We start from the raw sequence: 22323 nt of genomic DNA, 5'->3' as shown, positions 1-22323 counted from the left end.
ACCTCATGGCACAGAAGAACCAGGGTTTTCTGGTAGGGGTCACATGGTGGGAAGCGGGAGAACAAAGAGTTTGGTAGCCGTTCGTCCCAAGTGAGGGGGGCATGACCTAACTAAGCTTGGCAGGGCAGCTTACTTTATGGTTGTAACCCCTTCATGCATTAATTAAACCTGTTGGTTATATGAGGCTGGGTATATCGCTCCAAATACTGTGTACAGTTCAGGTTGCTGCATCTCAACCAGGATACTGTAGAGCTGGAGAAGGTTCGGAAAATGATCAAGAGGCTGGAGCAACTCCCCCATGAGGAATGGTTACAACTTCTTACTCTAGAAAAAGAAGGTAAGTGGGGACATGATAGGGGCATATAAAATTCTGCAGTGTGGAGAAAGTGGATAGTCATATCTTGTAATACTGGCTTCTGGAATGAACAAACAACTGGCTCCTGGAATGAACAAACAGACATAGTCCATAGTTAAAGGATGGAATTTGCTCCCACAAGGGATAGTATTGACTTTAAAAGCTTAGACAAATCAATGGAGGAGGAAAGGGCTATCAAAGTCTATTAGACATGATGGTTAAGTTCTGCTGCCACTATTGGAGGCACTATGCCTCTGAATACTACTTGGCCGGGATGCACAAGTGGGGAAGAGTACTATAGCGCACAGTTCCTGCTTGTGGGCTCCCCACGGGAATCAGGTTGAGCACTGTGAGAGCAGGATGTTGGACTTGGTGGGACTTTGGCCTGATCCTCTTCCTATGTTCCTAAGGTTACACAATGAACTTCGTGGCTCAGCTGAGATTTCCCTTTCCAGGGAAATCACAGGACTACAAAACTTTGGGCGATATCCAACTAAATCATACTCTGTGTTAAATCCATTAAAATCAATAGACTTAAGTCCATTGATTTTAACAGGTCTCATCAGAGTATGACAGATTATTGAGGTAAGGGTGCTTTAGTGGGTCTGGTATTTATGTGGCTAGTAAGTGAGGGAAATCCTATTTTACGAGTTTTGATTTATCTGTTTTATTGTCAAATCGCTTCAGGATGTTTCATGGGTAATAATCTACAAATGAAATAACTAAGCAAATTAGAGGAAGGGTCGTAGCTCAGTGATAGAACATCTGCTTTACATGCAGAAGGCCTCAGGTTCAATCTGCAGCACCTCTAGGTATGGGGGGAAGTGCCCCCTGCCCAAAACCATGGAGAGCTGCTGCCAGTCAGTGTATACAATTCTGAGCTAGATAGACCAATTGTCCAACTCACTATAATACACCATTTTCAAAATATACCATTTTTAATTGCTTTATGTATTATTTAGTATTGTTTGTTTTCCTTTGGGATTGTTCATGATGGAAAGTGGTACATAAATGCTTTGAAGAAAGACAGGGAAACTTCCTGCCTAGCAAGTGGGTTAAGGCTGACAGTGTAATCCTCGTGATTATGATACAACACTGTGTAGTGCACTTTGACACACAGAAGATCCCAGGTTCAGGTCCCAGCATCTCCATGCATGGCTGGAATTGAATGACTCCTTTCTGAGGGCATGGAGAACCACTGCCATTCACTTTGGACAGTTCTAGGCTACATGGCCCAGCAGACCATTATCAGACAACTTCCTGTAACATAGGAAGCTGCCTTATACCAAGTCAGACCCTTGGCCTATTTAGCACAGGGTTGTACATAGCAGAAGGCTCTCCAGGGTTTCAGACTTGGGGACATTCCCAACTCTAGAGATACCAAGGCTTGAACTGGGATATATTTCATGCTATGCATGTGCAGAACCACTGAGCTATGGCCCCTTTCATAGGAATATAGGAATATAGCCTTATACTGAGTCAAACCCCCTGGTCCATCTAGCTCAGTAATGTCTATGCTGACTGGCAGCAGCTTTCCAGGGTTTCAGTCCCAGAATCCTTTGCAGCATGCCAGGGATAGAACTTGGGACCTTCTGCATGCAAAGCAGATGCTCTGCCACTGAGCTGTGGCCCTTCTGCTATTTTTAAAAAAATATTTTTAAATTGATTTTTACAAATAATTTCCAAAAATCTTATAACATACTTTCTTATCTTATACAGTGTTTTGGACTTCCATCAACCGCATCTGAAGATTTTTCAATCTTTATCACTTAATCTACATTTCTTAATTTCTCTATTGCTTTTAATTATCCTTAATTTATAACTCTCTTCATAATCTTCTCTGCAATACTTCACATAATCCATGGCCCTTCTGTATTAACCTATTATGATGCGGTGACTTATGCACTTTGAGTGGAAATACAGGATGGCATGTGAAAACAAACAAACAAACAAACAAACAAACAAACAAGGCAGCCTTGGCACAGTAGATAGGCATCCATTTCCACTTTGGGAAATCTTCTTTCACAGGTAGCAACCGAGAAAGGGAGAACTGAGGTCAATTTCTCAAGATACCAAATATGCCACAGGCTCACAAAAAGCATGTGACAGCGGATCTGTGCCACCTACTTAATGGCAATTGCCCCGTCAATAGCAGTTAATTAGCCACTGGAGAAGGTTGCAAAGGGGAGTGGTGGATTTTGCCACTGCTTGCAGAGTTCCAATCAAATTTGGAAGAAGGACTAAGTTGTGGCTCAACAAGAAGAACAAGACTCAAATGAGAAATGGCCAGGTGGAACTTAAGCATAAATGTTGTGCAAGAACTCAGCTGAGCCTTATGATGCCTCTTGCCCTGTTGCAAACTTGGTTCTTCTCCTGAACCAAGAGGGAAGCAAGGGCTGTATCCAGTGCTAGTTCTCTTCCGAGGAGAAATTGAAATGAATGAACATGATTAAGCTAGGTCCATTCATTTCAATGAGACTGATAGCTCAGTTGGTAGAGAATCTAAGGGTTTTGGGTTTGAAGCCCACGTTGTGTGAAACAGTCCTGCATTGCAGGGGGTTGAACTAGGTGATCCTCATGGTCCCTTCCAACTCTACAATTCTATGGTTCTACTTTGAGTAAAACTTAGTCAGATGAAACCCCAAGAAGGCAAGGCAAGTGGTAGAGTGCATGCTTCACGTGCAGAAGGTCCCAGATTTAGCATCTCCAAGTAGGACTGGTAAAGATTCCTTCCTGCAACCCCAGGGAAGTGCCACCTATCAATGTGGACAAAACTGAGTAAGATGGACCAAACATCTGACTTAGCCTGAGGCCGCTTTCTATGTTCCTACATTTGGTTTTCCAGAACCCAAACATCCATTGCTCTTGTGTGTAATGAAGCATGGGCAGCTTGCAAGCACACACCACCAAACTGAACACATCCTGCCAGTTGTGTATCACTGACCACCACAAGTCGGATGACCCCTTCTGAAGTTTTGGGTTGCCATTCTGCTCATTACCCCCACAACTGAAATGTGCATATTATTCTGGAACTGCTGGAAATATTGGTTTATAGTGATTTCAGCCATTAATTATTTTATTGTAGATAACCAGACAATACCACAACAAATTGGGGTGTTAGAGGAGCGGGTACTACCTCTGGTGAGGGACAACTTGTGCTCCTTCTGGGATAGTTCATCCACCATTTGCCCCCACCCTGCACTCAGCTCTCACCTGTGGCTCCCAGTAGCTGCCAGCATGCGACAGTGGCCACACCCTGGGAAATGACTTTGATTGGCTAGCTAAACCAGGTGAGGGTAGCCAGTGGGTCTCGAACCCTCGGTGAGTTAGGGACTTCTCCTGCATGCAAAGACAGGCTCTGGAGGATTGAGGTGATGAGACCAATAGTGGGTCCAACGGTTAAGAAGGCAGTTTCTGCATGTGCTGCAGAGGGGAAGTGCGGAAACAGATGGGGCTCGTCAACCTGGGAAGGGAGCCCATCTTGGAGATGGAAACCACTAATCCTAAACCTCCACTGCCTTCTGGGATATTTTCATAAGAAGAAAAGACTAAGGAGTGAACTCTACACAAATCCGGAGTGGAGTCCCTTAGACGGTTGGATGGCCCCTTGTACACTTCCTTCTGGCAACTCTAGCAGCCAAGCTGGTGTCAAACATATGGCTTTCCTTTCCTTTGGACCATATCAGTGAGGCTGAGAGTGGGTCTTGTTTTCTGGGCAGCCCAGGACCTTCATACACACTGCCCAAGCTTGTACCCCAGGGAGGTCACTTTGATGCTGCTAACGCAGTGGTTTGACTTCACGTCCAGAGGTGCACTCCATTGTCTCTCGTGACAGACAGATACCAACAACCACAACAGATTCAGAGGTTTTCTATATGTCAACTTAGCAAGAATTTTTTATTCAACTGAAAGTGTAGACAACAGACATACCTTTCCCTCTTCATCTGTTTGTTTTGTAACAAAAAAAACTTTAATAAAAACCATTTTTTTAAAAAAGCTGGGAAGGTAAATCACAAACCCAGGAAGGAAGATCTACAGTGCAATGTTGTCTGTGTCTACTCAGAAATAATCTGTATTGGATTCAATGAGGCTTACTCCCAGGTAAGTGAGGTTAGGGTTGCAGCATTAGTTGGGAATTTTGAGTACACCTGGGGGCCATTAAACTGACAATAAAGCTATGAGTTTATGACATGAAATAGTTGGAATCTTGTTGTGGAATATGTGAAAACCGAGTTCTCTCTCTCACACACCCATATCCACCCACATATATGATCTTTAAAAAAAATAATTCTACATTTTATGTTCAGCAGTTAGATTTAGTAGGCAACATTCAGTGATGTCTGCCTGCTTGTGCAATGGAAAGCTCCTTGTGCAAGGGGACTGCTGTGGAGAGTCTGCCCAACAATTTGGAATTGGGGTCACACAGTGACCTATAGTGGGGAGGAGAGGAAGGAGAAACCCCGCTTTGTGCACAGAGCTGTCTGCTTGTGCTACATTGGCTTTCACCCAGAGTTTTGTATGCATTCATATGTATGTATACATTTATTGTGTAAAGGTAAAGGACCCCTGGACAGTGAAGTCCAGTCAAAGGCGACTATGGGGTTGTGGCACTCATCTCACTTCCAGACCGAGGCAGCCAGTGTTTGTCCACAGACAGCTTTCTGGGTCATGTGGCCAGCATGACTAAACTGCTTCTGGCACAATGGAACACCGTGATGGAAACCAGAGTGCACAGAAACACTGTTTACCTTCCTGCGATAGCAGTACCTATTTATCTACTTGCACTGGTGTGCTTGCGAAATACTAGGTCAGCAGGAGCTGGGACAGAGCAACGGGAGCTCACCCCATCGTGGGGATTCAAACCGCCGACCTTCTGATCGGCAAGGTTCAGTGATTTAGACCACAGGGCCACCCGCATCCCATTTATTGTGTATGTTATACAGTATATGACTCTCTCTCTCCCTCTCTCTCGATAAATAATATTAATAATAACAAAATAGAAAATGTGTATATTTTTCAGAATAAGAACTGCAATGCTGCAACAGGACTAGACAAATACCATTTCTTCTCCATTAGTGATCTTTATTTCAATATTGCTTTTCACTCCTGAGATCTCAGTACCAAGTATGCTAGCCACCTTTCGCTGGTGGTGGGGAGGTCTTTAAAAATTTGACTGGATGAGTTATGGGACAGTATACAATGTAAGTGGTTTAGATGGAATGAGCTGAGGGAACAAGTGAATTTTGAAATGGCTATTTAATATATTCTTGGATCAAATATGGACATCAAAAAATTGAACAGCCTGAGCTGGGTTGGGGCCTGAAATACTGCAGGCCATTCCTTTCTCCATCTCCATCTTGCACAAAGGGATGCAAGAAAGCACTATTTTCTGTTCCATCACATATTTTCCAGATGCAGCTCTGTTTCCCTCCTGCTGCACTTTGGCTACTGACAGAAAACGGCATTAGTCATCTCACTGTGGCACAATCTTATGTAATTAATCGTGTCATTCTTCCCTATTCATTTCAATTAAAAAGAAACATAATACTTTTTTGGGGGGTGGGGGGAGAAAACACCATCAGTTACATATCATCGCATATCATTTGTGGACTGAAAACGACAACGACAAATTTGTTGCAGTGATTTCCTTTCCAGACATGGGATGAATAAATGCGCACCAGCAATGTCTACTGTTTTTATTGGAATACTCTGACATGCCTTCTGGCACATCATGCAAATGTCCTGCCTAGCAGCAGGCACTGTTCATTCTGAGAATGAAGTCATATTGTTTTTTTCATAAGGTTTCCATTACCAAATTTCCCAGGATTTAATTTTGACTGGGTAGTTTATGTGCTTAGAGTTCTCTGGGAAGGTGGAGCAGCCTTGATGATGGAGGTAGATGGTTTGTAATCTGCACCATGGAACACCTGCACACCCACTTCATTTGGGTCATGTTTGCTGTTGGGCAGAGAGCAAGCGTCCTCTCTTCTCATCCATTCACTGCCCTGCCTCCTGTGGCTTTCATTTTTGGGCTCAAGACACTCTGTACATCGTTTCCCAACAAGGTAGAAGGCTTCAACAAGGCCGAGGAGGATGCAAACACAGGTAGTGATGACCATGAAAAGGGTGAAGATGTTCTTCTCTGTGGGCCTGGCTATGAAGCAGTCTACAACATTGGGACAAGGTTCGAGGGAGCATTTCACCACACTGGGGAGTGTGTAGTTTGGGTACACGTGGTAGAAGATGAAAAGGAATATAATGTCCACAGCAGACTTGAAGATGAGGCTGAAGAAATAGGTCCACCACAAGCCTCCACGCTTCTTGCCAGGAGGATAGCGCAGTGCATAGTCTGCTCCAACCTTCTTCCTATATTTCTCCAGTTTGGCTTCTCGGTAGGCAACATGCATGATTACCAGCAGGGAAGGACAGGTAACCAAAATAAGCTGTAGGGCCCAGAGGCGGATGTGGGAGATTGGGAAGTAATGGTCATAACAGACGTTTGGGCAGCCTGGTTGCTCAGTATTGCAGTCAAAATCCTTCTGGTCATCTCCCCAAACCTTCTCAGCTGCCACTATGTAGACTAGAAGCCGGAAGATGAAGACCACTGAGAGCCAAATACGTCCAAAGGCTGTGGAATATTTGTTTGCCCCGCTCAGGAGTCCTTGAAAGACTCCCCAGTTCATGGCCTCTGGTTTCTACTTAAAATACCTGAAAAGAAATAAGATGATGGAGTTAGAAATGCTATATATGTCTATGTATGTCTAGCAAAGCAACCTCTAAATCAGGTGTGTGGAACCTGTGTTGCTGAACTACAACTCCCATAATTCCTGGCCATTGGCCATTGTTGCTAGGGCTGATGGGAGTTGTAGCAACATCTGAAGGGTCAAAGGTTCCCCACACCTTTTTGAATTTATCAACAACACCTTGCTGCTAGTCTGAATCACATCATAGAGCTGGAAAGAACCGAAAAGTACTGAAGCGTCCCTTCACTTTCTGTCTTGCCTTCCAACCATTTCATGTACAAGCTCCATTGTCTTTCCATATCCATTCTGCCATGCCTACCCAATTTGATCTCCCTTCCTGAAGCTTCATATCAGGTCACAGTAAAAGTCATAATTCACACACACACACACACACACACACACACACACACACACACACACACACTATAATGGTGTGAATTTGCAATGGGGGACTTTGGACATGCTGAATTATGATAATCTCTTAAGTGGCGTACAGACCTTACAGCAACAGAATGAAGAGGAACATCAGTTAAAATTATAAAATCAGACTTCAGTTAAATGCCTGCTACGATAAAAAGCAGGATTATTGTCTCTCTTGTATCTGCCACCAGTTACCCTTGCTTGAAAAGTGGGTGTCCATGAGCTTCATCTAGTTGTTTCCCCCCCCAAGCTTTCTCAGAAAATCAAACAAATAAGTCTGCATTGTGAATATTTTCCAGAAAAGTTCAGAAGAAATGAATGGCTTGTAAGGCAAGCCAAGGGAACTTGGCTCACCACTAATCAAAGCATGTAGAACTTTCTGGGTTCAGCTGTGCCCCTCTCCTCACCACAAAGCACAATTGATTTAAGATCCAGGGCTAGAAAACACCTATATCAGTTTATGGACCTAATAGTTTTCTTTGGTCCATGGTGTCACGAAGAGTCGGACACAACTAAATGACTAAACAACAACAATAGTTTTCAAAATCCATTCATTCTACTACTCCCACACCATGTGCCTCTCACCCAGAGGATTGCATGTTTCAACCAATCTTGCTACATGTTCTTACAGGTCAGGAAATAACCCATATACAACCCACCTTGCCCTCATCTCCCTAAGAAGGAAGAAGTGCTACTGGAAGGAAAGAGTCTCCAGGTTTTTTGCAATGTGTAACAGGTGTATGTGTGTGATGAAGGTGCCTAACATTGATCATTGATGAGAATAATGGTGTTGCAAGTTCTCAAGAGTGTCTCCATTTCGTTCTGCTGTGAAACATTGGGTACTTGGCATCTCACAGGGCACCGATTCACATAGATGGTTTGCAATATATGGCGATTTACATAGTTTGATGCAAATATAGGAAGAAGTACAATTAAGCAGAAGTACAATATATTTTGCCACATATTATGGTGCTGGAGGATACTCTTGAGAGTCCCACGGACTGCAAGAAGATCAAACCTATCCATTGTGATGGAAATCAGCCCTGAGTGCTCACTGGAAGGACAGATCCTGAACCTGAGGCTCCAATACTTTGGCCACCTCGTGAGAAGAAAAGACTCCCTGGAAAAGACCCTGATGTTGGGAAAGATGGAGGGCACAAGGAGAAGGGGGCGACAGAGGACGAGATGGTTGGACAGTGTTCTCGAAGCTACGAACATGAGTTTGACCAAACTGCAGGAGGCAGTGGAAGACAGGAGTGCCTGGCGTGCTCGGGTCCATGGGGTCACGAAGAGTCGGACACGACTAAACAACAACAACAACAACAACACAACGACAAAGGAAGGCTGTGACTAATATGTCTGCTCAGTTGACTGTCTGCCTCCTCACTATTGATGGGCAACTTGAAGACCTTTGTTTTCCCTTCTTAGGGTTTCGTTACTTGGACTTGGACTAGGTAGCCCTTCAAACTGGGGATGTCTTCTTAACAGAAGTGTTCTGGTACAGGGTAGTTATCTGGAAGAGAAGCCGGGGGCAGAGTCCATTGATTTTTGGTGAATCTGAGGTGGAACCCAACAGATTTTGGCAGAATGCCCAGGGAAGAGTTGCATCTGAGTCTTCTCTCTGAAATGCTAAGTCAACATGAATGTATGTGCCCATATGTAGTGGAGGAGTACCACCATATGAGGTCTCACATCAACTGATACAAACAAAAAATAAGTTTGCCACCAGGGGTGTGTTTCAGCTCTGTGTATATCTCAGTTAATGAGGCACAGTTGGGGGATTTGGGGAATTATTTCATATTTCAATGTTGGACAAAATTAGGGACTCCCCACCTGCTGGAGTATCTCTCTTGCTTCAGGTTTCCCCTTTATTTTCTGAGAAACAAAGCCAAGCTGAACAATGAGAGCTTGAGAGGGCAGGACTGGAGAGGTGCGGGGAATCTTTCACTTTGACAGAAAGCTCTAGCTTTTAGTCACAGTGAATTATTTTCCTGGTAAACTCCAATCACAATAATTGGATGTGTGTTAAGTGAACATGAATTTTAGCTGTTAAACTAGGGAAGATGCTGTGCAGGTAAACTACTCGGGTGGCCTGGTTGTTACTGAGTCATTTCTCTCTCTCTAACAATTAAAATAACAGAACTCTATTTTATTCACAGTGAGAAAATGTTGACTTCTCCATTTTTTAAAAAATAATGAAGGTAAAATCACCCAGTGCAATAACTCTGAGCTAGGATAGCTTAGTTGTTACAGAATGAGACTCTTAATCTCAGAGTCATGGGTTTGAACCCCATGGTGGGTGAAGGATTCCTGTATTGGACTAGATGACCCTCGTGGTCCCTTCCAACTCTACAGTTCTGTGATTGCCCCTGGAACCCAGGGTCAGATTGCCCAGAGTTTTGGTGGGTATCTAAGGCAGGGGCACCTCCCACATGTCCCTCAAACTGAGTGCCCCTCCCTCCAAAACTAGGGCTGTGTGTGATTTCTGTTCCTTCCTCCAATGCCTGTCCTTGCAGGAGAATAACTCACCTATCTTTCTGAAATTTGGCAAGCTTCATCCCTTCAGAAGGGGAGACCATGTCCGCAATCTGCATCCAATTCTGGCAGAAAATAAACAATTTAGAGACTTTTTTAAAATAAAAAATAAAGGTTCCCTGCACAAAAACTCCTCTCTGGATCTGCATGACAATTGGCAGGCTTAATCCACTCTGGAGGGGCTCCTTTGCTTGTAAATTTCACCCACGTATGTTAAAAGATTCGCTTGCTTGTTTGTTTTTAGTTTCCCCATTTTTTGTTTCCAGATTCTCTGTAAAAGTCAATGGAGGCAAAACAAAGTTTCAGATTTAACATATAGGATTTGGAGCCAAATAACAAATTGTATTGGAAGAGCACAGAATAGATCTGAAAAAGATTGGGCTGCTTACGAATGCTACAGATTTAGATACAAGGTGAATGCTGAGGTCACTACACAACTCTACTTACCACCTCAGTAAATGAGAAGATAAAATTAAAATCGATGTTTCCCTCTCCTTTAAGAATCCCTTATAGAAAATCACAGGGTGAGAGACCGGGAAGTGGAAACAAAATATGTCTTTGCAAAATGATTCATCTTTAATCCATAAAATCAGTCAAGGTTTACTAATTCATCACAGACCTAGCACAAAGACCACAGCATAAGAATTTCCATGCTAGAGCAAACAGAATTTCCATTTCCAGAACTTGTTTCCAACCACAGCCAAGCTTAGGCCTCCAGATGCTCAAAAGCAGGGTGTGATGGTGGTTTTCTGCCCTCGTGTTAGGAGGGACAAATCTGTTGATTTTGGCTTCTCTTGGATCGCCCCATTTCTGCATCAGTTGATAATATTGTTATGAGTTTGGAGTGCCAGACTCCTCTAATCCCCAGATCCAGCAAGTGTTAAAATCTAATTAAGCTGGGCTAGCTTCCTCATGAGGTGATAGCGTGGGTGATGAGCCATTTAGGGGGATTAAGAGGCTCTGTGGGAGATGGCAAATGGGTGGGGCCCCTTGCTCAATTTACAGAGAGTGAGAAGGACAAAAGCCAGGGATGAGGCTTCATGTGTGCAGGGATTTGAACTTAATCATCAAGCTGGAAAGCCAGAGAGGCAGATCTATGCTTGATTTCTGTTTGAATCCAAGGCCGCAGCTATGAGAGAAACAAAACCTTTTTGGTTGATGCTGTGAGCCTCTGCAGTGTAGGTTCAGGTTGCATACAGTATATGTTTAAATAAACCATATATCATAAAGGCACCAGACTCTCTGCTATGCCTCACTCCCAAAAGGAAACACAGTCTCTGGGTTAGTGCCTGGAACCCCTGGAATCTCATGCCGCTTGGAGATTGGGGTGGTGTGTAACAATCTATATACCCACATAAACATTTGTAGTTTTAGGTTCACTTCTCTTAATATCCTGATTTTTAAATGTGATTTCCCCACTGCACACCTTATTACAAACAAGTTTCTCTAATATAATGCATTTTTGTACATTTTTTGCGTGGGTGGGTGCAAGAGCTACATCACAAAGTTCAGAAAGAATATCTACATTTTCCTTCACATATTGGTTCAGGAAGTGCAAATTGGGTAGGTTCTGAATGACCTTCTCCTGAATCTCTACTACGCCTGGGTGAGTTATCGATATATCACCCAGGACCGGTATGAGGGGCAGACCGTGATGGCGGTTTCACTCAGCGGTATATCGCTGGCGAAACTGCCACCGCTCTTGAGACCCCCAGCACTCAGCATGCTGGGAACGCTGTTAAACTGCTCCCACTCCCCAGCTGAGGAAGCCCCAATCCTTCTCCTGCTTGCATGAGAGCAGCAGGAGGATCTGGGCTCACTCAGTTGGGGGCAGGGTGCTTTCTGCTCCCCAGCTGAGCAGCCCCAATCCTTCTCCTGCTAGCATACAAGCGGGAAAAGGGTTTGGGCTCCCACAGTGGGGAGGGGGGGCGGCGGTGAGCAAGAGGCCTCTTTCTCCAAGGAGGAGGTTGCTTGCCCCCCCTTCCCCTTGGCCAGTGAAGGGGAAGGGAGTCCTGCTGACAGAGCCTACCAGGCTCCATTGCAGGACTCCCTCCATCTTGGTCCAGCTTCATTGGCCCCAACTTAAAAAGGCACTGGGGTGAAAGAGCCTCAGGTCCCATGGTGAGAGCTGCAGCAGTTTCGCCCAGCGCCACAAGGGCTGGGGCCAATGCAGCTAATTTCAACATTGTGGCATATCGCCAAACTGTGATGTTTGGCTGGTGATCCACTGCAATGTTGAAAACCTAATATTGCCCAGCCCTAATCTCTACCTGATGTGCTTCACTATTCAGAGTTATATGATTATTGCTCCAGATAGCGTTTCCCTGGAACTACCATGCGTGTTACGCATCAATAGACCTCTCTTCTGTGATTCTGTCTAATCTGCTTTTTATCAAATATGTTATATTGTAAAACTCAGTGGAAAAGCACATACTTTGATGTCAGACATCTCTGGTGTCCCAAAACAGAGCTGGGCAGATTCGTGTCTTAAACCTTAAGATAACTGCTGCTACTCAGGGTAGACAATACATTGGTAGACAATACATTGGTAGACAATACATTGGTAGACAATACTGGTTACGAACTTAATTTGTTCTGGAGGTCTGTTCTTAAGCTGAAACCGTTCTTATCCTGAGGCGTGCTTTCTCTGATGGGGCCTCCCGTTGTGCACGTGCCTCTGGCGTGCGATTTCTGTTCGCATCCTGGGGCAAAGTTCGTAACCAGCTTCAGACTCTCATGCTTTGCAAATGAACAACGAATGAATGAATGAATGAATGAATGAATGATACAATACAATACAGGGCAAGGCTAGGGAGCGTGTGGCCTTTCAGATATTGCTGGACCACAACTTCCATCAGCCCCAGCATGGCCAATGGTCAAGAATGGTCAGTCTAGCAACACCCAGAGGATACTACTTTTCCCACTCCTGTGTTAGATGATTAAGGAAAGAAATAATGGACATGGAAGAATCAGTGGAAGACCTGGGAGGACTTTGGCGGAGAGGGAAGGGTGTGTGTGGTCATTGCTTGGAATTGCTGTTGTGTGATCTGTGTGTGATCACTTTGTTCATTCTCATCTTTGGGCACTAGGCAAAAAAACCATTCCTCCATTCCCAGGCCTTTGGCTAATTAAACATGGCCTTTTAAACTGCGTGTGTGTGGTGTGTGTGTGTTATTGTTTTTGTTTGTTATTGCAGTATGCATTTTTGTGTTTTTGTATTGTAAACCACCCTGTGATCTTTGGATAAAGGGTGGCATAGAAATTTAATAAAATAATCATAATCATAATAATTATACAACATTTATAAGGCACCTACGTTTGGTGATGAATTTAAATGTAATCACTAAGAACATAATGAATATCCCAGTGCGGTAGAACCTACTCCCTGCAACTCCCTGCCTCTTAATATTAGGCAGGCATCTTCAGCTGTAGTGGTTTCAATGCATGATAAACACTTTTCTTGTTTGGGCAGGCTTACCCTGACACGTAATTTTATTAGGTACATTTCTTTTTTTAAAAAAAACGATTTTATCTATATTTTAATAAAATCTTATTTTACTTGCTTTGTAAAGTTTGCTTTTATCAGTATTTCCCCATTAATTTTTTATTTTGTTTTATGTAAACCATTCTGAGGTTTCTGTTGATTAATTAGTTGATAAATCTTGTTAAATAACATAAGAAGAATCCTGCTGGATCACACCCAAATGGCCAAATGGCCAATTTATTTATGAAACACCTAAGTTGTCCATTCTGCTTTACTTTGTGAAAGCCATTTTATTGAAGATCCCGCCCGCTCTTGTCTCCCTGTTTGCTTTACACACTTTTTTAAAGCTTAAGACTTGACTGCCATCTTCATCGCTCTCCAGTCCTATCAAGCTTTTCTTTGTGTGTTTGCATCCCAATCCAACTCTACAACTTCTTCTGTGCTATTACATGACGCTATGCATCTCTTATCCAAGAACAGAAGATTGCTTGCATGAAGGGATGGTAGAAAAAACTGTCACATGTTAATGCACATCTGAAATACTGTAATATGCAAACTGGAATACAGTTCTCCTCTTCAAAATTTGCACTTCTCCATATTTTGATTCAGAACTCCAAACAAACAATGCATTAAAGATGTGCATATTAGCACAAAAGAAGACTAAAGAGTGCAGTAATGAAAACAACATACAAAAATAGAGGAAATTTAAAGAAAATTACTTGCAAAAATGCACAGACTTTGCAAAATTGTGTGCATCTCTTCTTTTGCCCCTTCACAAATACTTTAGATGCCAAAATTGACTGTTAACTGGCTAGATCAGGTGTGGGGAATCTCTAGCCCTCCTGATGTTGATGGACTACAACTCCCATTATCCACGACCCCTGGCCATGCTTGCTGGGGCTGATGGGAACTGGAGTCCAACATCAACTGGATGGCCATTTTTGCCCACTCAGTCCTGAAGGATGTGCCTTGAGAGATTGTGCTGAGGACATAAGACGTGCAGTTTCATGGCTATGCTCCTATCCGAATCTACCAGTATTTCCTTCTTTTGCAAATAGTGTCATCAGACAAAGGCGAGTAGTTGCCAGGTACAGCCTAACAACCACAATTAATGGAACGAGGTGGCAGTGGGAATGAGTCATGCACTCTGTCTGCATCATCTGGGTCAGCATCCCCTCCTACTCTTCCCACAGTAGGTGAATCAGATGAACCAACAGGCTCTTCAGGTCAGGATCCCTCCATGTCCCTCTCTGGGATCTGCTGTAGTTAGACGGATGGACCAAGCTTCCCATTTCTATTTCTCAGTTTCCCAAGTTCTCCACATTTCCTCATCAGTTTGCAATATATTATTATTTTTAAATAAAAAATTCCTCACGACTCTGGGTTTGCGGCGTTCATCTCGCTTTACTGACTGAGGGAGCCAACGTTTGTCTGCAGACTGTTTTTCCAGGTCATGTGGCCAGCATGACTGAGCCGCTTCTGGCAAAACCAGAGCAGCTTTTTTCAACATTGTGGCATATCGCCAAACTGCGATGTTTGGCTGGCGATCCACTGAAATGTTGAAAACCTAATATTAAAAGTAAAGGTAAAGAGACCCCTGACTATTAGGTCGAGACGTGGCGCTCATCTCGCTTTATTGGCCGAGGGAGCCAGTGTACAGCTTCCAGGTCATGTGGCCAGCATGACTAAGCTGCTTCTGGCGAACCAAAGCAGTGCACAGAAACACTGTTTACCTTCCCGCCAGAGCGGTACCTATTTATCTACTTGCACTTTGAGGTGCTTTTGAACAGCTAGGTTGGCAGGAGCTGGGACCAAGCAACGGGAGCTCACCCCATCACGGGGATTCGAATCACTGACCTTCCGATCGGCAAGCCCTAGGCTCAGTAGTTTACACCACAGCGCTACCCACGTGTGTGTGTGTGTGTGTGTGTGTGTGTATATATATATATATATATATATATATATATATGCAGGTTTTGGTGTCCTCGGGTGTCTTCCCGTGTAAAAGTTGGGGTGTCTAGGCGACGTTTCGACGAGGTCTCACTCGTCATCTTCAGGCTGGTGCTTTCGGCTTCTTGTTACTCTTTCGGCCGAAAGAGTAACAAGAAGCCGAAAGCACCAGCCTGAAGATGACGAGTGAGACCTCGTCGAAACGTCGCCTAGACACCCCAACTTTTACACGGGAAGACACCCGAGGACACCAAAACCTGCATACCTATACCCGTGAAAATCTACGAAAGCATATATATATATATATATATATATATATCCACTAATATGTAGATTTCTATGCACACTTTACTTTAGCACATAGAATCATAGAATCATAGAATCATAGAGTTGGAAGAGACCACAAGGGCCATCGAGCCCAACCCCCTGCCAAGCAGGAAACACCATCAGAGCATTGCATGCATTACATGGTGCTGCAAAATCTGCAGAAGTGTGAATTTCAAAGGATGGCTGCATTCCAGTTTGCATATTGTTTCAGAAAGTGCAAACGAGCTTGCCTTTAAATAATAACTGAATCAAATTTCTCCCCAAATGTTCACATTTGGGAAAAGACAGAAGCCTGAGCAATAGCCACCATTTAGTGGCCTCTGCCCTCCTGAACTGCCAGCACAGGACAATCGAGCCCTGAGGAGAATGAGCCCTTAGGGGAATGAGAAGAAGCACTAACAGCTTCTTCTAAACAACTTGTCTTTTCTGTCCTATTGTAACTTTAAAAACAAAACAAAAAAAAGGATGCTTATTGTTCTAATAATCTTATATAAACTGCTTTATGAGGCCTGTCTGAAAAGCAGTATATAATTACTGTCAATCAATCAAACAAACAAATAGTTGTCTGCAATGAGCATTCTTTGCAAGAATCAACAAACAGAAGCGAAGCAGCAGGATGTCTTATAAAAGCAGCCAAGATCACATCCTGGAATGGGGTGAAGGGAAAGCATCGTAAGTCCTGGGCACAGTCTTCCAAGCAAACTGGGTGCTCCCATTTCGCAACAACATCTAGTTACGCAGTGCCTAGTTATAGAAGGAAGAGGAGGGAGTGGTTGGCTAATTCAGAGTCACTCCCAACTCGAGATACAAACATTGTGTTAAGTGTACTTGAGTGTAGTGGTGAACTGGTAGAGCATAGAATCAAAGACTTGTAGAGTTGGAAGGGACCTTGTGACTACACAAAGATTCTGTGGTCCTTCAGCAAATGGAGTTGTAGTGAGAGATGGAGGAGAGATTTATTCAAGTCCCCTTTCTTCAGCAGATAAGAGTTGACTTGAGACTCCTGAAGCTGTGTGTGGGTCATAACACACTTGCCTATAATTTTGAAATGTAACTTCAGTGTGCTTAAAATGACCCATAAATTTCTCGTTTTTACATTGGAAAAAGTGTACAAAATGTGTGTTTCATGGGAAATGACGTGAAAAGCATTGGGAAATGGGTGCTTGATAGGTAAAGTGCATCTTACATTAAAAGTGAGAACAAAATGCATACAGTTTGAATGTGGACTCTTCAGGCAGCCTTCAAAAAAGAAATCCTCACAAAATGGCACACGACAGGCTCATAATTGAACACCAGCAAAACTGAAGGGGCAGAAAATTATTTGGCCGGAGAACTGCATTGCAAAATAATGTGCAATTTTTGAAGAATGCTTGTGTTTTCCACATCAACCTGCAACTTTTCCAATAAAGTGCATGGAAGTTCACTTTACTTTTGTATATTCAGGGAGATGGGCCAGTATAGTGTAGTAGTTAGAGTGTCATACTTGGGAGACCAGAGTTCAAATCCCCACCCAGCTGTGGAGCTCACTGGGTGACTTTGGGTCAGCTACTGTATCTCTCAGCCTAACCAACCACACAGGGCTGTTGTAAATATTAAATGGGAAGGGGAAAACCATTTATGCCATCTTGAGCTTCTTGGTGTAAAGCTGGGATGTAAATAAGGAATCTGTACACATTTTACAATAAAATACAAATTTTCACCTAAAATATGAACTTTTGTATGCATTTTGCTACTTTTCTTAAGCCAAGAACTGGGTCCCAAAACTTTGAGAAGTGTGAAAACCTAAGGATTGCTGATTTCTGATCCATATATTAACCTGGACAGTGTAAATTAGGTTGTTTTGCTTAAAATGCATATAGTGAAATATTTGAGCACCCCAAATTCCAGTCACCTTTTTGTACAATATGTAGGTGGAATGCAATTAAGCCAAGGATGAAGTTTCCTGCATGGCTGATTCAGCTTTTCAATCCAGGAGGCCATTCCCTGAAGGATGGGAAGTGACATATTCTGGGAGGCAAAAGAGATGACACGAGATTTTAAGTACCCATCTCATGTCTGGACAGTTCCAGCACCCGTCTTCATGTCATTTTCTCAATGTGCCCTGTGGGCAAAATGGTGCTGTCATGTGTTTGGGGAGGAACAGGCGTGCTTTGTGGAAAACAGCACATAGGCCTTCATCCTGCAATGCCTATCACATTATTTGAGGGGAAATAGATACGGGGTTGATGGAAATAGTGGAATGTGAGGTCCAGACCCTACCATGTGGCACACAGCAGTAGAAAGAACATTCAGATGGAGCTGGTACTCGCAGGAAACATTGGAGAATGGAAAGGTGTATTTCCATGGCAGAACCTACATGCTGGCCACTATTCAGACCCTCCTGCTACAGTAGAAGAGATGGTGCAGTGGTCAGAGGACTAGGACCTTGGACACCTGGGTTCAAAACCCCACACAGCCATGGTGGTTACAGATTGGCAGCCAGTGTAGATCTTTGAGAAGAGGTGTAGCATGTTTGTAGGATCTCACTACTCTCTGCAATCACATTGCTGCATTTTGCACTGACTGCAGATTCTGGTCCAAGCGCAAGGGAAGCCCCACATACATTGTGCATGCTAAGTTTTGGAAGGTGGCACTGTGGGTTAAACCACAGAGCCTAGGACTTGCCGATCAGAAGGTCGGCGGTTCGAATCCCCATGACGGCGTGAGCTCCCGTTACTTGGTCCCTGCTCCTGCCATCCTAGCAGTTCGAAAGCATGTCAAAGTGCAAGTAGATCAATAGGTACCGCTCCGGCGGGAAGGTAAACAGTGTTTCCGTGCGCTGCTCTGGTTCACCAGAAGCGGTTTAGTCATGCTGGCCACATGACCCGGAAGCTGTACGTCGGCTCCCTTGGCCAATAAAGCAAGATGAGCGCCGCAACCCCAGAGTCGGCCACGACTGGACCTAATGGTCAGGAGTCCCTTTACCTTTACCTTTAAGGACAGGAATGGTGAACCATTATAGCTGATAGAAACAAGGGTGAGATACCATCCAACACTTCACATATGACAATAGAGAGCTGCATGTGAGTCACACCCCTAATCTCATACCAAGGCCGGGATCTTGCCTGACACTTGCCTCAGTTCCTCTTTTGTACATTACTGAAGCATTTGTACACTTTATTTCTTAACTCAGCCATAGCCTGTTCTACATCAAATTATGTATAGGGAGAGCAGTTGCTCTTCCCCTTAAAATTTTATTCAAAGACATTTATTTGTCTTCTATCTGTTACAAAAAGTTAAAAATGCACCTCAGTGCAGGGATGGGGAACCTGTTAGCCCCCCAGATGTTGCTGGACTCCAACTCCCAGCAGCCTCAGCTAGCATGGCTAATGGCCAGGGAAGAAGGAATTTTAGTTAACAGCATCTGGAGGCCAAAGAAGCCTGCCCTAGTGACTGCATGTGGGATATAGCTGTTTGTGCATAGCACATAGACTTAATGTTCATGCATATGCATCTATATACATGTGCAACAGAGATTCATTCACCTTTCCACTCCAATATTTAGCTCAGGGGAGGAAGCGGAATTGTGAAAGAGGACAACCCAGTGCTTGGAACAAACTAGTTCAGCTGAACAAAGTTCGCAGTTTAAAAATATCTGGACTACACCTGAAGGTAATCGGTGAACTAAAAGTCAATTTAATTCATTTTGGGGCAGAACTTTGAATGATTTCTACTTCATCTTCATGCTCATGCTCTTCCCCCAGCAGCAGGAGGTCTGGACTATTATTTTTCATTTTAAAAACAGTAAGTAAATCAGATATTGATAAAGTTAGAAAGCAAAACATTGAGGCATTGTTTTAGGGCTTATTAGGCAGATATACAGGTGCTGCTGTTGTTAAGGATGTTTAGTCATTTAATCACTGTTGCTAAACAATCAGAAGGAAGGAATGTAAGGCACTTCCTGTATCTTCCCTGCTGGAGAGATCCACTCTCTTCCAACAGGAGCAGCTTTCCCAGAAAAATACAGGTACAGGAACAAAGAGAATGATGCCATGTGCCTTTAACAGCGATGTAACTGGCACAAATTAAACAGGGCAAGCCTTTTCTTTTATGGAAATACAATAATAAAGAACACTTCATCTGTTGACATTCTGTCTGTCAGACATCTTGTGGCCCCTGACTTACTTTTGGACCCTGTACTTCAGCACAGCACCTTGTAATATTCCGAATGTTGAACATGAAGTTTTTAAGAACTAGAAAGTCATTGGAATATAGCTGAACTGAATAGCTTGCTTCATAAAAAAAAAAGGAACCAGTTCCTTTTAAGTATGAACTTTCCAAGCACTGGCACAACGCTAGCAATTCTCACTTGCAAGGTTTGAATAAGGCACCTCTTAAAACCAACAGTGATTTCTCAGGCATAAGTAACAGAAAACTGGGACTGTCCCTTGTAAATAAGGAGAGTTGGAGCATGTAGGATGACGCTGAAGGTGAGGAGAGAGTGAGAGGTAGGGTTTTGGGTGAGCCAGCAAGTGAGGCATGATGGGTCTGTGGCAGTTCAGACCTTCCTTCATTCTTTCCTTTCCATTGTTGAATATTTCTGGCGTGATGTAACTCTCTTTGGCTTGCATGGCGTTTTCCCTTTTAATATTTTCTTAAGAATACTTTTCTTATTACTGTGGAGAAGTATTTTTTAAAAAATAAAAGGCGGAACAGCCCACCTCACCATTCACACTGCACACCTTTCACAAACAGTGAAAGACTCATCTTGCGGATCTGGAGGTGGGAAAGGGTGGGGTGCACAAAATTTGCCGTTTTCCCTACTTCCCAACTCAAGTTGCCGAGGAGACTACAAGTCCCATGCTTCCCAGCATGAAAAGAGCATGCCATTTGAACAGTTACGAGCGACCCTATGGTTTTGAATGTTGTGCTTTTGTTTTCTGACCAGAATTCCACTGGGATCTGCTAGGCACTAATGAACAAGATCTACACTTCCCCACAAGGTCCCCACAAGCATCCACAAGCACTGCAGACATGGAAGACATTCCACCACACCCACCCAGCTTACAGAAGAGAATATTACTCATGCATGTTTGTTTGCAAAAATCCAGATGAGACTCTTTGCCGTTTGCATGTTGATACCTTTACAGCCAGTGTAAATTAAAGCATGAGGGGACTAGAGTTTGCAAAGTCCAGTTCCCCTCTCCTGAGATATGTGGGGCTTCTCAAGCTCTCCAAAGAGGGGAAAGTTTTCAGGGTAGCCTCAGTGGCAGCCTGGTCCCAAATTGCAAATCTGAGCTCCAGCCCTGAAGAGTCATTCCATAGGAACATAGGAAACCACTTCATACTGTACTGAGTCAGCCTATGGGTCCAACTTGCATTGTCCATACACTGACTGGCAGCAGGTCTCAAGGATTTTAGAGGGGTGTGTGTGTGTGTGTATTGGGGGTCTCTTTTCCAGCTGTAACTTGAGTTGCTGAGGGTGAAACTTGAGACATCCTGCAAGCAAAACATACGCTTTAAGTCTACACTACAACCTTTCCCTGTTCTGCTTTTCCTGCCCCCCCTCCCAGCAGCTCAAACTTTTCTCAACAGGCTAGTTTACATTTCACCCTACAGTGGTGACGGGGGAAAACCACAAACACGCTTACCTGGTAAGAGTCCTGGCTTCCTCACGGGCCTTTTCCCAGTCTGCCGCTTCCTTCCGAAGCATCAAAAAAATATTTTTGCCAGTTAAGAGCCATCAAAGCTCAGAGGCTCCTCCCGGCACTCTGGGAGTGAGGACAAGGCAGAGGAGGAGGAGGAATCTCCAAAAGAAACATTCCATGGGTGGAGCTTTCTAGCACACTCTTGGTTGCTAGCTGTCAAGGCTGGGGAAAGCAGAGAGCTGTACCAGGTAAACAACAAGGGCCCCCATCAGACCAGCAGTGCAGAATCTATCTGAGTGATCTGAGCAGCCAGTCCCACGATTGCAGGAGGTAGGGATTTGATGGTTAGTCCATTCAGTCCCCTAAAAGAGACCCAAGATTTCACTACTTTTGCAAACGTTTCCCTAACTTGTACAATTCCCCCCCCCCTCACAAAATGCACATTTTATCATGCATTTTCCTCCAAACACATTTTTGGGGTAAGCATTGCAAAATTCAGAAAAGCACACTATCCAATTTAAGTGACTTCAAAATGGGTATATTTCGAAGAACAGCAAACTAGGTCTGTTTACTTTAAAATATGGACCCAAAGGAATCCTCCACTCCTGGGGTGCAAGTTCAGTGTTCAAATATTGTGATGAAGTTCCTGGACAAACTTGGGACTGGCTATTGTTTAATACAATTGGGAGCTGCCACAAAATGTTACAATGCATTCTTCTCACCTAACATGACAATTCCTGTTCCATCCATGCTTACCTCCAGCATACTATAAATTGTGAAGGGGTTCAAGAAGACTATTTAACTCCCCGCCCTGTTTCCCAATTTTCTTTTCTAACTAACACTCCATATGCCCTGTGTTCTAGAGACCACTGAGCATGCTCA

General features: G+C 43.7%; 1 protein-coding gene across 2 annotated transcripts; it reads right to left on the bottom strand.

Annotated features, from left to right (window-relative positions):
* Window positions 1–4233: 4233 nt before the first annotated feature.
* On the bottom strand, window positions 4234–21614 carry LOC114601640 (gap junction beta-5 protein-like). 2 transcript variants are annotated; one of them, XM_028738978.2, is made up of 3 exons: window positions 21445–21614; window positions 10048–10118; window positions 4234–7063 (listed from the first exon to the last, which is right to left on the bottom strand). In XM_028738978.2, exon 3 carries the CDS (start codon window positions 7036–7038, stop codon window positions 6202–6204), a length of 837 nt encoding a protein of 278 aa, XP_028594811.1. In that variant the 5' UTR covers window positions 7039–7063; window positions 10048–10118; window positions 21445–21614; the 3' UTR covers window positions 4234–6201. The 2 variants fall into 2 exon arrangements, with proteins under 2 accessions (XP_028594811.1, XP_028594810.1); XM_028738977.2 differs by lacking the exon at window positions 10048–10118 and having other exon boundaries at window positions 21445–21611.
* Between the last annotated feature and the right edge of the window lie 709 nt (window positions 21615–22323).

The sequence above is a fragment of the Podarcis muralis genome, chromosome 7 (assembly GCF_964188315.1).
Source record: "Podarcis muralis chromosome 7, rPodMur119.hap1.1, whole genome shotgun sequence".
Classification (NCBI taxonomy): domain Eukaryota; kingdom Metazoa; phylum Chordata; class Lepidosauria; order Squamata; family Lacertidae; genus Podarcis; species Podarcis muralis.
This window is presented reverse-complemented; position numbering and strand designations above follow the sequence as displayed.

Excerpts from the sequence above, each read along its gene's own strand:
- LOC114601640 (XM_028738978.2), bottom strand. The coding sequence starts at position 7,038 with ATGAACTGGGGAGTCTTTCAAGGACTCCTGAGCGGGGCAAACAAATAT.